We start from the raw sequence: 16,779 nt of genomic DNA, 5'->3' as shown, positions 1-16,779 counted from the left end.
GAAATGTTAACCTAATTTTTTTTTCCTTTATAGACAGAAGAACATTTGTTAAGTCTGCCATTGCTTCCTTTGTTAGGGACTTTTACATCACCATCTGTTTTGTGCAATACTTTTATTTCAGTATTAACGTTTTACTTGTTTTATGACAAATTGTCAGCAGTTGTATGCAACAATGAGTTTGTACTTATGCAGCATTTTATGTGTGAACCATGTGTGTTTCTGTACGTGAGCATGCCTACCTCTGGTATTGTGTGGATATTCTAAACAATAAATTCCACATCTCTTGGTAAGTTAAACTAGTTTGTTTAGCCTTTTCCCTGACAACCTTTATGTTGGTGTGGCTGACAGCTTCCTCTAGTTGGCTCTTCCCAAGTTGTGACCACATTGCCAGTGATAAGGAATCCATGAAGCTAAGACTTGGTGCTGGGGGTGGGGTGCAGGTAAAAAGGACATAGAAAAATGTAAAGGAGCTGAATGATGTAAGGTAAAGTTGGAAAGATAAAAGGTTACATAAAGAAACATTTAATTGCAGAACAGGAATGGTTACTTGGCTAGCTTTGCACAGTAAAGACAGATGTTCAGAGTGAAAGAATTTAAACATGTTTGTCACCAAAGTTTGTACTTTGTGAAAAACAAAATAAAATAAAGGAGGAGTTGTATAGAAGAGATGCAGATTGACTACAGCCTGTAACATGAGCTCAGTTTAGAAAACAGGGTTAAATGAGAGAGGCTTCATAATCTTCTCTATTTATAGATGTTACACCATCACTTTAGAATGTTGCTGAGCATTTAAGTTTGAATTGTATTATGATATTAAAGTATCATAGTATCTCTTATACTTTTTGTAAATAACTTTTCAGTTGAATTGCACAGAAATATTTTTATCTTTTTATTTTTCAGCTAACACGTTCACTGATTGAAATGTCTCGGGCAAAGACTGGAGTGTTTAACTTATTAATACAACATTGCTGCCAGGTGTGGCTTTCTTCTGCTTCCAATGATGACCTTTTGCAGAAACCTTTCTTGAGTGCCAGGAATCACATAGAAATTGTCAGTGAAGCTTGTGTATTTGGATATGTCTTCAGGAGAGACCAGAGGTCGGTAGCAATTTTGCTTCTTTGCCCTTGCACTACTAACTCATTTTCCAGTACAGAATCTGCTTAAGGAATGACAGAAGTAATTTTTGATTGCATTGTGTAATTTACAGAAAAAAATCATTGTTAGGACTTGAGTTTATTGTATGTGTGTCCTCCTTGAAGAACTGTAAAATAAGAAACTTGGAGTAAAGGGTTTGATTAGTAAGGTTTAGTCCAACAGCCATAGGCACAACAGCTTTTTTGCACAAGTAGTTTTGTAAAATTTTCACAAAGTAATAGTGTGTTCAAAGACGCAAGTAATATAGCTTGTGGAGAGTGAAATCCTTTCCATTGTTTTGCTAACTCTTTCTTTTGCCGCAATCAGTGTTTTCAATTGTAATTGGTATTGGGATTGAGGAATACCTTGTGGAAGTAGGGAGTTAACAAAAGTGATTTTGTATTGATCATATTGTCAGACCAAATGGCTTATAGCAATCTTTGCACATATATGTTTTAATTGAGAGCAGTCATAAGTTATGTTCAGATGCAGCTTTACATGGGGTGCCTCTCCAGCACTGAATTATTATGGTAGAGTACATCTTGTAGAGCTATAATCAGCATTTTTCAGACAGCCTCCACTACTGTAATAAAGTTGTATGTTTAGGAGCCATAAGCAGCAGTGCCATATTATGATTCTCAGTTGAAAAGGCTTGCTGTTTCAGTTTATTTATTTAACATAGAATTACATATTCCTATTATTGTTTTAAATCACAATTATAAATACATACAGGATTTTATTGAATCAGTTTGCATTTTCACTAATATGCAAATAATGTGTATGATAATAGTTTTATTTTAATCTTAAAAAGAATGCAGCTTAGAGAGAGCACATAATGTTGAAAGTTGTGTACAAAAGCTCTGTGATTTTATGATAGTGGATATTTACATAATTGATGTGTAGTTATGAATGCAACATCACAGAATATAGTAATCCAATATTTAAGCCTTTTGGGCCAGCATTGTTTCATTGAAGTGTTTCCTAAGAGTAACAGGTACAAGGCAATCTATAAGGGAGTATTTTAAATGAGTAGTTTAATAGGGGAGTGGCATTAAGTAAGTTTCATCAAGAGTAGTGTTATTAAATTTACATATGGAGATGAAATTTACATCACTGAATGAGCCTGAAAATTTTGTTAATGGTGCAATAAGTTTGTGTACCTTTTCTACTCACCCTGAACACTAAGACAGGTAACCTTCCTAAAACACTAAGACCTCCTGCACAGTACAATCAAAGAAAGGGTCCTAAGCCATCAAGTAAATACTCTGTTATAACACCACCCGCAGCTATACATAGTAACACTGCATCCAGTGCCACCACTGCTAACCCTTAAGGTAAACCAGCACAAATCCAAATTTCCTGGTCATGGGTGATTCTGTCATGAGGCACACCCGATGTCCTCCTCACAAGACTGTGTAAGGAGAGAGTCACAGTTACAGGTTACCACTATGATGTGGATGTTACCCTTGACTGTATGAAGCAAGACATGATTGAGCTTGCTGATTGTGTCTAAGGTAGGTGTGAACCTAGCACTGAGCAGCATTCTACCTTCTCCAAGGATGGTGCCATGTTACCAAGAGAAAAATGATTGATTTTAAAAATTGGCTTAGCTTCTGGTGTCTGTCCAGGGGGGTACAATATTTGACAGTCTGGAAGGACATAGTTGACAGATGACGCTGCTTTGCCAGGGATGATCTGCACTTATCCCCTCTAGACGTCATGATATTGGCAAAAACCTTTGCCATCCCCATAGTGCCTTTTTAGGTAATGCCAAACTGATAAATCTACCAGTGTAACTGAAGCTATAAAGGAATATCTGAAGTTGGTACTGCTGAATGCTAGAAGTCTTAACAAGAAGCGCCACTCCCTGCAAGCTTTCCTATCCCTGGAGAGTGTAGACATCTGTGTAGTAATTGGAGACATGGTTTAATGTCCCTGAGAGTACCCCAACAATGCAAGTTTATAATGCCTTTGACATCGTTAGACCAGCTACTGCATAGGAGGAAACTAAAGGTGAAGGAGTGTCAGTCTATATTGACTAATCTCACATCCAGGATAGTTAAAGTTTATGACCCGCTGAAACTTGTACATATGCAACTCATCATAAACAGGGTGTTGTACCATATCCTTTCAACATGTAGCCCCCCCATGTCCCAGGAAACCCATACTACCTATCTCTATGTACTACAGTCCCTCACCATTCAACCCAGCGTGATATTCATGGGGGATCTCAACTACCCCTCTATAGATTGGGAATCCTACACCACTTCTAACTTTGCTAATACCAACATCTTGGAACAATTGGTCCATTCTCCTACAGGGGTACAAACATCCTTGATCTTGTACTCATGAACATGGGAGGCCAATGTTCCTAACCCAATGTAATATTTTCACACGTCAGATCTGACCATAAGGCAGTATTATTTGAAATAAAAAGTTAAATCCAGGGATCCAAAGAAACCAAAAACCTTTAGGAACTATTCCAAGGCTAACCTCTCTCTACTAAGCAACACCTTGGCTAAATTCCAAGCACCCCCAAACCCAGTAAACACTAGTTACAAAATCTCTGTACAGCCATATTGATAGCTGTATAGAGCGAGCTGTGGCCACTCGTTTTAAGAATAAGACAAACTCAAAAGACAAACCACCCTGGTGGAATCACAATATCAGTTGGTTATACAACAAAATAACAAAAATCTTGGCCAAGAGTAGAAGGAACAAAGCCATATATACTAAAAGCCATCATGACCAATCTAAATAGGCAGTTAAGAGGGCTGATTAATACTTCAAGGGTTAAATTTGATGAAAAAATAGCTTATCAGGCAAAGGACAACCACAAAGCTTTTCTATGTCCGTAACCTCAGAGGGAATACACAACAATGCACAGAACTTATTGTAAATGGTATCACCCATACTAAACCGGAGGCTACTTCCAACCTTTTGGCTGACAGTTTCAGCTCAAATCCCCCCGGATAGTCCAAAGGAAATTCCACATAACACAATTCCAACCATTACTAGAGAACAGGTAATTAATGCACTTTCAAAGGCCAAAAACACTGCATCACTGGGCCCTGATGACATCCAGGGATGCTTAATAAATAGCATGAAACATGACCTTTCTAGTCCACTTGAATCACTTTTCAACCAAAGCCTTCAGTCAGGTTTTGTGCCCAAGGAATGAAAGATAGTTACAGTCATTCCCTTGTACAAAGGAGGTCCAATCGCTGATATAGGTAACTACAGACCCTTTCCAGCCTCATATGTAAGGCCATGGAAAGAATCTTCATGGATATGATAAATGAGGATATAGGTAACCTGCAAACGTTGGACCCATCACAGTTTGACTTTGTTAAAGGAAGGTCATGCTTATTAAATCTGGTGGACTTTTTTGAGAGGGTCACCATAGCACTGGATTAAAGTAAGACTGTGCACACAACTTACCCCAACCTGGCCAAGGCTTGTGATGCAGTACCCCTCAGGCATTATAGACAAGCTCACTAATTTAGGTATAAACCTTTTTATCACCCTCTGACTAGCCAACTGGCTCTCTGATGGGACCCAGAAAGTCAACATAGTTGAGACCACCTCCACCAAGAGGTCAGTTAATAGCAGAGTCCCCCAAGGCTTGGTGGACCCACTCCTTTTTGGCATCTTTTTCTCTGAAATGGAAGCAAATGCTGAAGGTTTATGGCTGACTAAGTTTGCAGATGATTGCAGGCTGGGGGTTATCAACTCCACCTGTAGACACTAGCATTCTTCAAGGTGGTCTGTCTCCGACTCACAAATGGTGCCAAAACCATGGTCTTAAACTGAATGCTAAGAAATGCATAATTGTATCCTTTTGGGAAATCAACCATCCCAGCTAATTACTATGTTGATAATACACCCCTAATAGTCGACCCAGTGGTCAGGGATCTGGGTACGCACATAGACAGTAGCCTTACCTTCAACCACCACATGGCCACAGTGGTGAGAAAGTCCTTTTATGTTGTACAACTTATAAGTAAGGGTATGGCATCTAGGTGCAAAAGGTGGTCATTATCCCACTGTACTCCACCCTTATCAGACCAATCATAGAGTACAGCGCTCCCTTTGGTATGTACCTAGTCAGGCATATGCAGCAACTAGGGCGACCTCAAAGGTTCCTTACAAAAAGAATACAAGGCATAACAAACCTGTCTTATGAAGAGTGCCTTACAGCCCTTTCCGTCTTCTCAGTCTCCTATAAATTGCTGAGGGGTGATCTAAGCCTGGCTTACAAGGCATCTGCAAACCCCACACTTATGAATCTCCTACATATTTGTAAGGCAAAGAATATCAGGAATGCAACATGTAGGGACCTGAATTTTGTCTGTGACTTAAACAGAATGTGTTGGAGAAACAGATATGTGACTCGAAGATTGCCCCTTCTATTGAACAGGCTTCCCATTTATGTGAAGCTCAGTTCGCCCATTACCCGGTTTAAGCACAACCTAGACAGTTGGATAGGGAATAGGAAATTTGCACCAGGCCTGACACCCATGTCCCTTTTGGATAGAGGTAGCTTATAAATGCCTGGCCCTCAATGTCCTATTTGGATGCAGGACATTATTATTCTTTCTGGAAACTTGGCTAGGCTTAGAAAGGCTCCCTGGGTTGTTAGCCTAGTAACAGTCTATGAATTATTTTGTAATATTGCATGCCATTATTTATGTAACCTACTCAATTGCAGCATAAGCTGGGATGAATTAAAAACGTCCCTTATCAACCCTTGCATCTTTAGTGTACCACATTTGAATCTCCAGTGAACTTTTGTTTGAATTTCAGCAGTGGGCAGCATTTTCTGAATTACACCTTGCTTCTGCTTTTGCTGTTCATTTTATTACCATTGCGTTACTGATTACATGGGCTTCTGTTTGGTGATGTAATAGTTTTGCAAGCTTTTTGACGAGTGTTTCCATTGCTACAAGCTTATACGTTTTTGTCAGTATAATGTATTGCAACACTGCTGTGTGATTGTTAACATTAGCTGCTGTAAAATGAGGTAAAGGTTTGTTTTACTTTACACAATATCTCCCAGAATTTGTTTTTCTCAAATTAGTTTATTTATATAAAGTGCTGCATTTTGCTAGCCAAAAGCCATGGGTGTCATGCCACAAATGTAACTAGTACTTTGCCGTCCTGTAATAAACCATTGAGAGTAGACCCAGGGATCAGGGATATGGGAATGCACATGTGGGTAGTGATCTGGCCATTGACCATCTTGTATCTACTTATTAAGGAAGTATTTTTATGTTGTCTGTTTTATAAACAATGACTGGAGTATCCACAGAAGTTCCTCTCAAAAAGAATACATGCTGTAGTCAATATGTCTCATATCTACAGTGCTCACAAACACTTGTATATGGTGAAATCCTAGCAAAGGGAAGTACTTTTAACTTGATTTTCTTTGCACTTTTATAAGACACTTGATAACTGCTGCTATACTTTTTAATTATTTATTATATTTTTGTGAACTTTATTACTGTAAAGAGCACTGCTTTTCACTGACCTTGCTGCTAGTTCCTTTACATTTTAGTCATTTTAATACTGTGTTTCTAGCTAATTTGTTTGATTGTCCCATTTGAATTCAGTTTGGGCAAACCGTAGTGTGGTTTTACATTAAGAAGGCCTGGGACTGCTTTTTTACTGCCTGGTTTGTCTGAAATGGGGAGTCGCACAGGAAGGCTTGAAGTGTTTCAGTGCCTGTATAAAGTTGGTCCATTTGCTTGGAGCTGCTCTCACTGTAGCAGTGGTTAGCAGTGCTCTTCATAGTAGCAGTCAACTAGAAGATAACATTTTCCTATAGAACTACTTCTGAAACTGTACCCAGTAACTCTGTGATTGTAAAGAACCTACTTTCTCTATTGAGAAACATAGAACAACTAGTTTGCACATTTGGAGCATTGTTCCTTAAATTTAGCATTATATTGCCTGATCTAGTGTCTAGTCCCAAAAGCACCCTTAACTGCCCTCTTTTAACCCTTGTGCACCACAGCCTTGTAGCTCACCTAATAAAAGACATGGCATCATGGATATGCACTTTCCCAATTTCTCCACAGCCAGTTTCATTCATGTGGGTATCTTTAGACAATGTAGCGATTAACTCATATTCACTGACAGCTATTTAATCTTTAAAGAAACAGGTACAGTATGCAGAAGATGTGTATACATAATGCCACTGGAGGCAAAGCTTGCATACAGGCACACAGAATAAAAATCAGGTTGTTAGAAACACACATCCTAAACCCACCGCACATAGTACACACCTCACACGTGGACCAGGTTTATGCTGAGGCACTTAAATGCAATATTCTCAAACCCCAAAGACTTCCATATACTCTACCTGCAAAAATTATCCTCGGCAAACCAAAGAACGCTCAACAAAAGCAGCACTTAACACTACACATACAGCCACACCCAGTGGAGCCTCAACTAAAAAGCTGATAAGGCAAGCCAACTCTCACTACCCAGGACTGTAGTCATAGGGAACTCCATTGTGTAACACACTGCTGCCCCACTGGACAAAGAGACGATAACAGTCAGTTGCTTGTCAGGAGCCAGGCTCTGCCAAGTTATGTATGTACTCGCGTCTTTGCATTACAGGTACTAGTATGACTCAGTCATAGTCCATGTAGATATAAATGACCGGAGATGTGCCTCCTTAGGCTATATGAAGAGAGCGAGTAAGTGGTTCTCTGACTACATGTCAGTGGCTATGTGCCTAATATTGAGTAGCATTCTACCTCCACCAAGGATGATGCCACAGTACAATCAAAGGTTGATTGACTTTAATAATTGGCTTAGTTTCTAGTATTTTTCTAAGGAAATAAAATATTTATCAGTGTGGGAGGATATGGTTAACAAACCACATTGCTTTGCCAAGGATGGTCTGCACCTGTCCCCTCTAGGCTATTGAATATTTGCTAAAATATTGTCCTCCCCACAGATCCTTTTAGGCAGTGCCAAATGGACAAACCTTACAACATAGCAAAATCAACCCATGGGAACCTACAGGTGTTACTACTCAGTGTCTAGAGTTTAAACCAGAAGCTCCACTCCCTTCCAGCTCTCCTCACCCTTGAGAATGTAGACATATGTGCAGTTACTGAGACATGATTTAAAGCTGCAGTGAGTACCTCCACAGTACAGGCTTTAATGCCGTCCACACATTTAGACCAGCAATTGCACAGATGGGGACCAAATGTAGAGTCGTCTCAATCTACATCAGTAACAATCATACCTCTAGATTGGTTGAACAGGATGGCATGCTAGAGTTTTTCCACTTACAGATTACCATAGACAAAGTTCCGTACCATCTCCTAGCAAGCCGTAGGTGACCATCAATATCGCAGGAAACCCATATCTCGTACTTAAACCTACTCGAGACATTCACCATTCAACCAAAAAACATACTCTTGGGGGACTTCAATTATCTCTCTGTAGACTGGGAAACTTACACGATCCCAGATTTAGAGGCACAGAGATTTCTGGACTTTGTAAACACAAGCACCCTAGATCAAACAGTGCATACGCCCACTAGAGATACAAACATATTGGACCTGGGAATTACAAATATGGTAGAATTCTGCACCCCCCCCCCCCCCCCCCCAGTGTCATGTCCTCTCTGGTAAAGTCAGATCGCAAAGAGGTCTTTGAAATAAAAATCAGTTCTGCATCACCAGTAAATTCTGTAACAGTTAAAGAACTATTCCAAGGCGAACTACCTTTTATTAAGCGATTTCTCAAAATTCTGAGCCCCTCCAAACCCAGATAAACACGGTAGCCTATTCTAAAATTGGTCACAGAAACTCTGTTAATGCTAGCACAGAGGCTGCTGTACCTAACAGAAGTAAGCTCAAAACAAACAAAACAAACCACCCTGATGGAATCCATAATTAAACAGGTTATATAACAAAAGGAACAAAAGTCATAGCTAAAATTATGAAGTGTAACACCAAAAATTATACAAATGCTGTCATCAAACTAAATAGACAACTAGAGACAACCATAAGGTCTCCTTTAGTTATGTCAGACCCTCAAAGGCAGCACACAACAGTATGCTGAATTGGTTGTAAATGGAGCCACATTCAGGAGATATAGCAAACCTACTAGCCAACAAATTCAGGTCCATCTTTACTGCCCACTTACACCCAGCCATCTACGTGAAAATTCTATCTAACATAACTCCTCCAACTATCGGTAGGGAACAGGTCTTAGTTGCACTTTCTAAGGCCAAGATCACAGCTTTGTTGATCCCTGATAATATCCCAGGATGCCTCCTAAATAACCTGAAATATGACCTGTCAGGGCCATTGGAGTCAGCATTCAGCTGTAGCTTATGAACAGGTTTTGTGCCACTTGAATAAAGGGTTGCAGCGGTCATCCTTCTGCACAAGGACAGACTACCAGTAGATCCCGCAAACTAAAGACATCAGTCTGGACTAATCTCCTATGCAAAGCCATGAAAAGATTTATCATGGAAATGAGTAACAATGACATAGGAGACCTTCAGACAATGGACCTCATCCAGTCTGGTTTCAACAAAGGCAGGTCATGCCTATTAAATTCAATGTTGTTCTTTGAGAAGGTCACCAAAGCAGTGGATGAGAGCAGAACAGTACATACTGCCTACTTTGACCTGGCTAAGGCATTTGATACAGTACCCCACTTGGACATTGTAAACAAACTCATGGAATTGGGTATAAACCTCTATGTAACATGCTGGATAGCTGTCTCCCATATAGGAACTTGGAAGTTAGGATCAGAGAGACCACCTCCATAATGAGGCCAGTCACTAGCAGAATACCTCATGGCTCTGTGCTGGGTCCACTTCCTTTTTTCATCTTCTTCTAAGACGTCAAGGCCAATGTCAGGGACCTCTGGCTGATGAAGTTTGCAAACTAGGAGCAGTTAAAGGATCCTCCGAAGATGCTAACATCTTCTGGAAGGTCTAATGCTAACAAATGACTGGTGCCAAAGCCTTGGCTTAAAACTCAATGCCAAGAAATGCATAATAGTACCTTTTGAGAAGTCAGCCACTGTGGGAAACTACCTCATCAAGGATGAGACCCTCCTAAGGATAGACCCAGTAGTCAAGAGATTTGGTGACACATACAGATAGTAACCTGGCCTTCAATCAACATGTCTCTAAGGTAGTAAGAAAGGTGTTCTTCATGTTTCACTGTTGCAGTCATTACATTTGGGTTATCTGCTTGCAGTAGCTCTCAGTCGGCCTGATTAACAAAGTCTTGGGTCCTGCATCAGTTGCTGTTCCTTCTTCCATGACGTCAGGTCGTCAGGGTATAAAACATGCAGTCAACGCCATTACACCAGTCTTTCTTGCCGTGCGGTGCCCGAAGCAGAAGCAGTTCGCAAGTGCAGGTTGGCCGACTCCTGAAATTTTCATTTTCGAGTTTCAGAACCGAAGTCTTCAACTAAAGCTAAGTACTCCGTTGGGGGAACTTTTTCTTGCTCCTTACCAATGTCAGTAAAAGTTAATAATTGCATTACTTGTGGAAAGCAAATACCTCATAAAGATTTTCATTCGTACTGTATTCCTTGCCTAGGCCCCGACCACGACGTACCTTGCTGTTGGTTTTGTGCTTTATTTAATCAGCACACTATCCATCGTCGGTATATTTTTGCTTCTAAATATTTCAGTTCTCAGTTTAATTATCCAGAAATGTTGTCTGTTAGCCATCCGACTACCGGGATTTCGAAAAAACGCAAAGATAAAGACAGAGACAGACCGCCGAAGTCCAAAACTGCCGACGACGCTTCTCCTAAGCCAGTCGCCAGTTCGCCGGTACTCAGTGAGATGCTTTCGCAGCCCCTGATACCCAGTACTTCTGATTCATGGGCCTCTACTGAGACCCATTCAGAGTCCGGTATGCCGCGAGATGCTTCAACTATGGAACCCATCTCTACCTTGGATGGGTCCGGAGCCGCTGTGCAGGCACTGGCTTCTGAGGGTGTATTCAGGCCTATGGACTTGCATATTAAACTGACGCCTTATTCTTCATTTAGGCCTAAATCTCAAACCATGCCTAAAAAAATGACGTCCGGGCCACATGCTCAGGCCTCTATGCCTAAAAAACAAATAAGAATGGCTGAAGATCTTATAACTCTAATCAGGGGAAGCCAACCTCCCCCTTCTAAGAGACCTAGGACTGAAGTTGTTTATGAAACTTCTGACCAGGATTCCGATTTTTCTGATTCTTTTGATGATCTGGATTTGCCCTTATCTACTTATGAGGATTCTGATGCACCGGATTCTATCACCTCTGCTTCCCCTGCAGAGGATTTTTCTTTTGGTGAAAACTTACATACCCTAAGGGAGCATTTCCACTGGGAAAGCCAGGATTTTTCTGATTCAAAAAAGAGGCTTAGGGATTTATTACTCCTGCCTCAGCATAGGCCTTTAGCTATTCCTCCTGTACTAGACATTGTTGATGATGCTTTTTCGGAATTTAGTTTGGCACCTGATTCTTTGTCTCCTGCTCCCAGGAAACCTGACAGATATTACATGGTTCCTGATTTGTACAAGTTCCTTTTTAAAAATCCTATTGCGGATCCAGAGACTATTTCACAGGGACCCAAGGGCATTAAGGCTTCCACTGCTAAGAATCCTACCCCTTCTGATAGAGACTCCAGGGCGCTGGATAGATGGGGTAAGAAGGTTTACACTTCTGCAACCTTGGCCATTAGGGCTTTAAACTGCCAGTTTCATATGTTAAAGTATAAGCAACATGTTATTGGATTGCTTAAACAGAAAATTATGTTGATTCCTGACTGTGCGGAAAATAAAGAATTACAGGATTTAATGCATTCTGCTGAACAGGTTGGAAAACATACTTTGCAATGTGGATTTGATTCATTAGAGGCCTCTTGCAGGGCTGCTGTTACTGGGTCTGTGCTCAGAAGGCATGCTTGGCTCAAGGAGCAATCTTTGCCTGATCATGTTAAAGCTAAATTGTTGAATGCTCCCTTAAATCAGGACCTCCTGTTTGGCAACAAGGCTGAGGAAGTTCTTAAAAAGATGGAAGATAAAGCTAAATCTATGCAAACTGTTAAAGATTTCTTACAAGTTCAGCCTCCTAGATTTAGTAGGCATTGGCCCTAAGAATTGGTTCTTTCCAGAGACCTTTCCAGGTCTTCTCAAGCCAAACCCAGGTACAGCAGAAACCCCCAGGTTTCAGTCCCAGGGGACACACAAGACTAAGCAGTGGGGGGTTTCCGCACCCAAATCAGGGAGTAGTAAGACTCCCCCCTATGGAAAACTGTCTCAATGACTTGCCTTTAAAACTTCCAAGCATTTCCCAACTGAATGCTCCTTTAGGCGGAAAGATTGGTCTGCAGGCCAAAAACTGGGAACTCATTACCCAGGACAAATGGGTTTTAAATGTAGTGTCCCAAGGATACAGATTTCATTTCCACACTTTACCAACACCAAGCAGGTGGCCAGAGGCCCAAAATCAAGTACTGTCTCTCTCAAGCATGTGGGCTGTTCAGTTGGTACCAGAAGAGGAAAAGGGACAAGGTTTCTATTCGAGACTTTTTCTGGTACCCAGAAAAGGCAATACATGGCGTCTTATCCTGGACCTGTCTACTATAAATACCTTTCTGGTGATTCCAAAATTCAAGATGCTGACTCTTCACCAGCTGCTTCCTATGCTAGGCAAAGATGCATGGTTGGCAACACTAGACTTAAAAGAAGCATACATCATCCCTATCAGGGAGTCTTGCAGAAGATACCTGCGCTTCAAAGCAGGCAACATGCACTATCAGTTCTCTGCACTGCCGTTTGGCTTATCTACTGCGTCCAGGGTATTCATAAAGTGCCTAGCTCCAGTCATTGCATTCTGCAGGCAAATAAATATTCAAATATATCCATACCTGGATGATTGTCTAATTCAGGCAGAAAGCCAGGACATACTTTTGAATCATCTGAACTTTGTACGAAGGGTACTGACTTGTCTGGGGTACACCGTAAATGAAAAGAAATCACACCTGGTACCCTGTCACAAATTATATTCCTGGGAGCAAGCTTGAATACAACTTCCCAGATGGCTTTCCTCACGCCAGAGAAACAGACTCATTTGACAACCTACTTCAAACAAGTGGCCACAAAAACCCAGTTATCTGCAAGGCAGATAATGCAGGCCTTGGGGTTCATGGCCTCCTGCATTCTTCTAATTCCATATGCAAGGCTACATGTGAGGAAACTGCAATGGTATCTCCAAAGCCTATTGTGTCAACATTCACAGGATCTAGAAGCTATGATTCCCATCATACCTTGTCTATGCCTAGAGTTCCTTTGGTGGGCAGAGGCTTGCCATCAAAACAAGGGACTACCATTCACACTACCCCCTGCTGCCCAAACCTTAACAGACGCATCAGACTATGCATGGGGGGGGCTCAACTGGCAGGGGAAGTGCATTCAGGGCAAATGGAACCCAAGTCAAATGCACCTACACATAAATCAAAAGGAAATGTTAGCTGTACAGAATGCTCTGACAGCCTTCAAGGACCACATTCTTCCAGGACAACTAATGGTAAAGACAGGCAACACCACGGTCATGTGGTACATAAACAAGCAGGGGGGTACACATTCTTACCGCCTCTGCAGACTAGCCATGCCATCGTGGAACAGAGTCTTGAGCTACCAAGTGAATCTACAAGCTCAATTCCTGCCAGGAAAACTAAATACACTGGCAGATGGACTACGCAGAAACCTCATGGACCCACACGAGTGGAAACTGGAACCAAGGATTTTCAACATGTTGACAAGCAAATGGGGGAGCCCATATATAGACCTGTTTGCCTCCCCCCAGAACCATCAGTTGGACGAATTTTGCACAAGGATTCCCCACAAACTAGCTTGGAAAGTGGATGCTCTATCCTTCAGCTGGAAAAACCTATCAGTTTATGCCTTTCCTCCTCTGCCTCTGCTTTCCAAGGTACTACTAAAGATCAAACAGGACAAGCCAAGGATGATTTTAATTGCACCAGACTGGCCACGCCAACACTGGTACCCCCTCCTGCGCAGTGTGTCACACTTGGCCCCATGGCACCTGCCTCAGACTTCTTCCCTGTTGTCTCAGCAAGAGAAGCAGATTCTGCACCCTCAGCTGCAAACCCTGAACCTAGCAGCCTGGCTAATCACCTAATCTCTCCTTTACCACCCCTCCGTAAATCAGTGATGGATATCATTTTAGAAGCTAGGAGGCCTAGTACTAGAAAAGCTTATGTTGCAAAATGGAAAAGATTTTGTACCGGGAACCAATCTCAAGGGATGAGCGTAGCAGTGCCCAATTTTCCTCAGAGTCTACAATATTTGACTGACATGCTTCATAAGGGCTTGTCCTTTTCCTCCATCAAAATTCATGCCTCAGCCATTTCAGCTCATTATAGCCTCCCCTCTTCTCTCACCCACTGCTCAAGCAGTTCCTCAGAGGGGCCAGAAATTTAAGGCCACCGAGGAGAGCTCCAACTCCAGCCTGGGACCTTAACTTTGTCTTGGAGAGACTCACTCTTCCTCCTTTTGAGCCAGCTGCTACTGCAGATTTGAAGTTCCTTTCCTGGAAAACAGCTTTCTTGTTGACAATCACTTCTGTAAGAAGGGTATCCGAGTTACAGGCCCTTATGGCAATGGAGCCTTTCATCATCTTTCATGTGGACAGGGTGTCCCTCAGAACCAAGCCCTCCTTCATGCCCAAGGTGGTATCCAGTGTGGTTCTTAATCAGTCCATTCATTTGCCTACCTTCTTTCCTAACCCACAGAACAAAGGGGAATGGATACTGCATTCCTTAGATGTGCACAGACAACTTAGATTCTCCTTGGACAGGATTAAACCTCAAAGGAAATCTGATCAACTGCTGGTGGCATTTGCTGCAGGGGCAGAGGGGAAAGCTATTTCAAAGCAAACCATTTTAAAATGGATAGGCCACTGCATTCATTTCTGCTATAAGCACCATGGAAAACCTATTTCACAGGGCATCAGACCCCATTCAACCAGGGCTGTATCTACTTCTACAGCCTTTCTCAGGGGCGTCCCTACAAGGGACATCCTAGAAGCTGCTACCTGGAGTTCTGTACATACTTTTACCAAGCATTATCATTTGCCAATTTTCTCTAAATCCAGAGCTGGTTTTGCCACTGCAGTCTTGCAGGGCCTTATAGCTGGTCCTAATTCTATTTAAATTCCTCCTCCCAACCTTAGCTTTGGGAATCTACCCAAATGTAATGACTGCAACAGTGAAACACGAAGAACATAGTACAGTTGTGTACACTTACCATAAATGTAGATGTTCGAGTGTATTCACTGTTGCAGTCCTGATTGTCCTCCCTCCAGCCCCCTTTCTTTTTTTGGCTATACCTCTTCCTTCATTTACTATGCTCAAAAAGCTTTTTGGTGTATTTACTTTTTTGTTGGAGGTATATCCTTGTATTATAGATTTAATTGCTTCCCATTAGGGGGGCACCTGACATCTGGGGCAAGAAAAACTAATGTAATGGCATCGGCTGCATGTTTTGTACCCCTGACGACCTGACGTCATGGAAGAAGGGACAGCAACTGACGCATGACCCAAGACTTTGTTAATCAGGCCGACTGAGGGCTACTGCAAGCAGATAACCCAAATGTACTGACTGCAACAGTGAATACACTCGAACATTTACATCTTTCTTATAGAGACATTTAGCATAGGACAAGGTGTTGGGTCTGGTGTGGATGCAAGGTTAGGCAGCAAACTCAATCTGAAGGCAGGAAGGAGACAGGGGCATTATGGGTAGGGGTGGAGCTGGGATCAGATGCTGGATATGCGGCCAAGTCAGATCTGTGCCGGATCTGGTAATTGACAGGTTGAGGACAAATGAAGAGCAACAACTCAGATGGGACGATATAGTCAGTACATATCTTCTTTTTCTATGCAGACCTCCTGAAAGCCTTATTCTTATACTCGGTGTCCTGTAGTGTTGCTGAGAGTTAATCTGTTTTTGACCTACAAAGCATCCTGTGAACCAATCTTAATGGAAATGTTGCATATCCATAAAACAAATAGCGTTAGGAGCACCAGATCCAAGAACCTAAACCTCATCTGTAATATAAATAAGACATGCTGGACAGACTGGTGTGCTTCTCAGCGCCTGTCTCTTCTGTGGAACATGCATTCCATCCATGTGAAGCAAAGTTCTTTTGTGCACGTATTGAAGTGCAACTTGGATCAGTGGATGGGAAATTGTAAATTTAATGCTGATCTGGTACCTATGTCTCTATTAGAGAGAGGAGTATCTTGTAAATGCTGGATCACACATGCCCAAGTTGTATATACCCTGCACAAAAATCTATGGTACCAAATCCTGTCTGACATTTTTGGGAAGCATGGCTAGGCTTATAAAGACCATCTAGAGGTAATAGCCTAGTAATCTCCTATGATCCAGTGAAATGAAGCAAGAAGTCCTGGTGGTAAATGAGCTAATAATTGCTTTGAGGGTAGATCCTAAGCCTTATTTTGCTGTGTAAAATGTGGGATTAGTTAGAGAGAGACCAGATGGATAGCTTTTCTGGAGAATAATTCTTTTAAACCTGTTGATTTGTGTGCATGGAAGAACTTCATAGTACA

The 16,779-nt window shown here is 41.7% G+C and overlaps 1 protein-coding gene across 1 annotated transcript in view; it reads left to right on the top strand.

Moving 5' to 3' along the window:
* TARBP1 (TAR (HIV-1) RNA binding protein 1) overlaps nt 1-16,779 on the top strand; it is a 2,802,917-nt gene that overhangs the window by 1,593,855 nt on the left and 1,192,283 nt on the right. The window contains exon 18 of the mRNA XM_044087106.1: nt 901-1,097. Within this exon, the coding sequence (XP_043943041.1) occupies nt 901-1,097 (197 nt within the window). The remainder of the gene's footprint in view (nt 1-900; nt 1,098-16,779) is intronic.

The sequence above is a fragment of the Protopterus annectens genome, chromosome 1.part1, assembly GCF_019279795.1.
Source record: "Protopterus annectens isolate FY-2018-M chromosome 1.part1, PAN1.0, whole genome shotgun sequence".
In the NCBI taxonomy this organism is placed as follows: Eukaryota; Metazoa; Chordata; order Ceratodontiformes; family Protopteridae; genus Protopterus; species Protopterus annectens.
The sequence above is the reverse complement of the archived record's forward strand: the minus strand, read 5'-3'. Positions and strand labels throughout refer to the sequence as shown.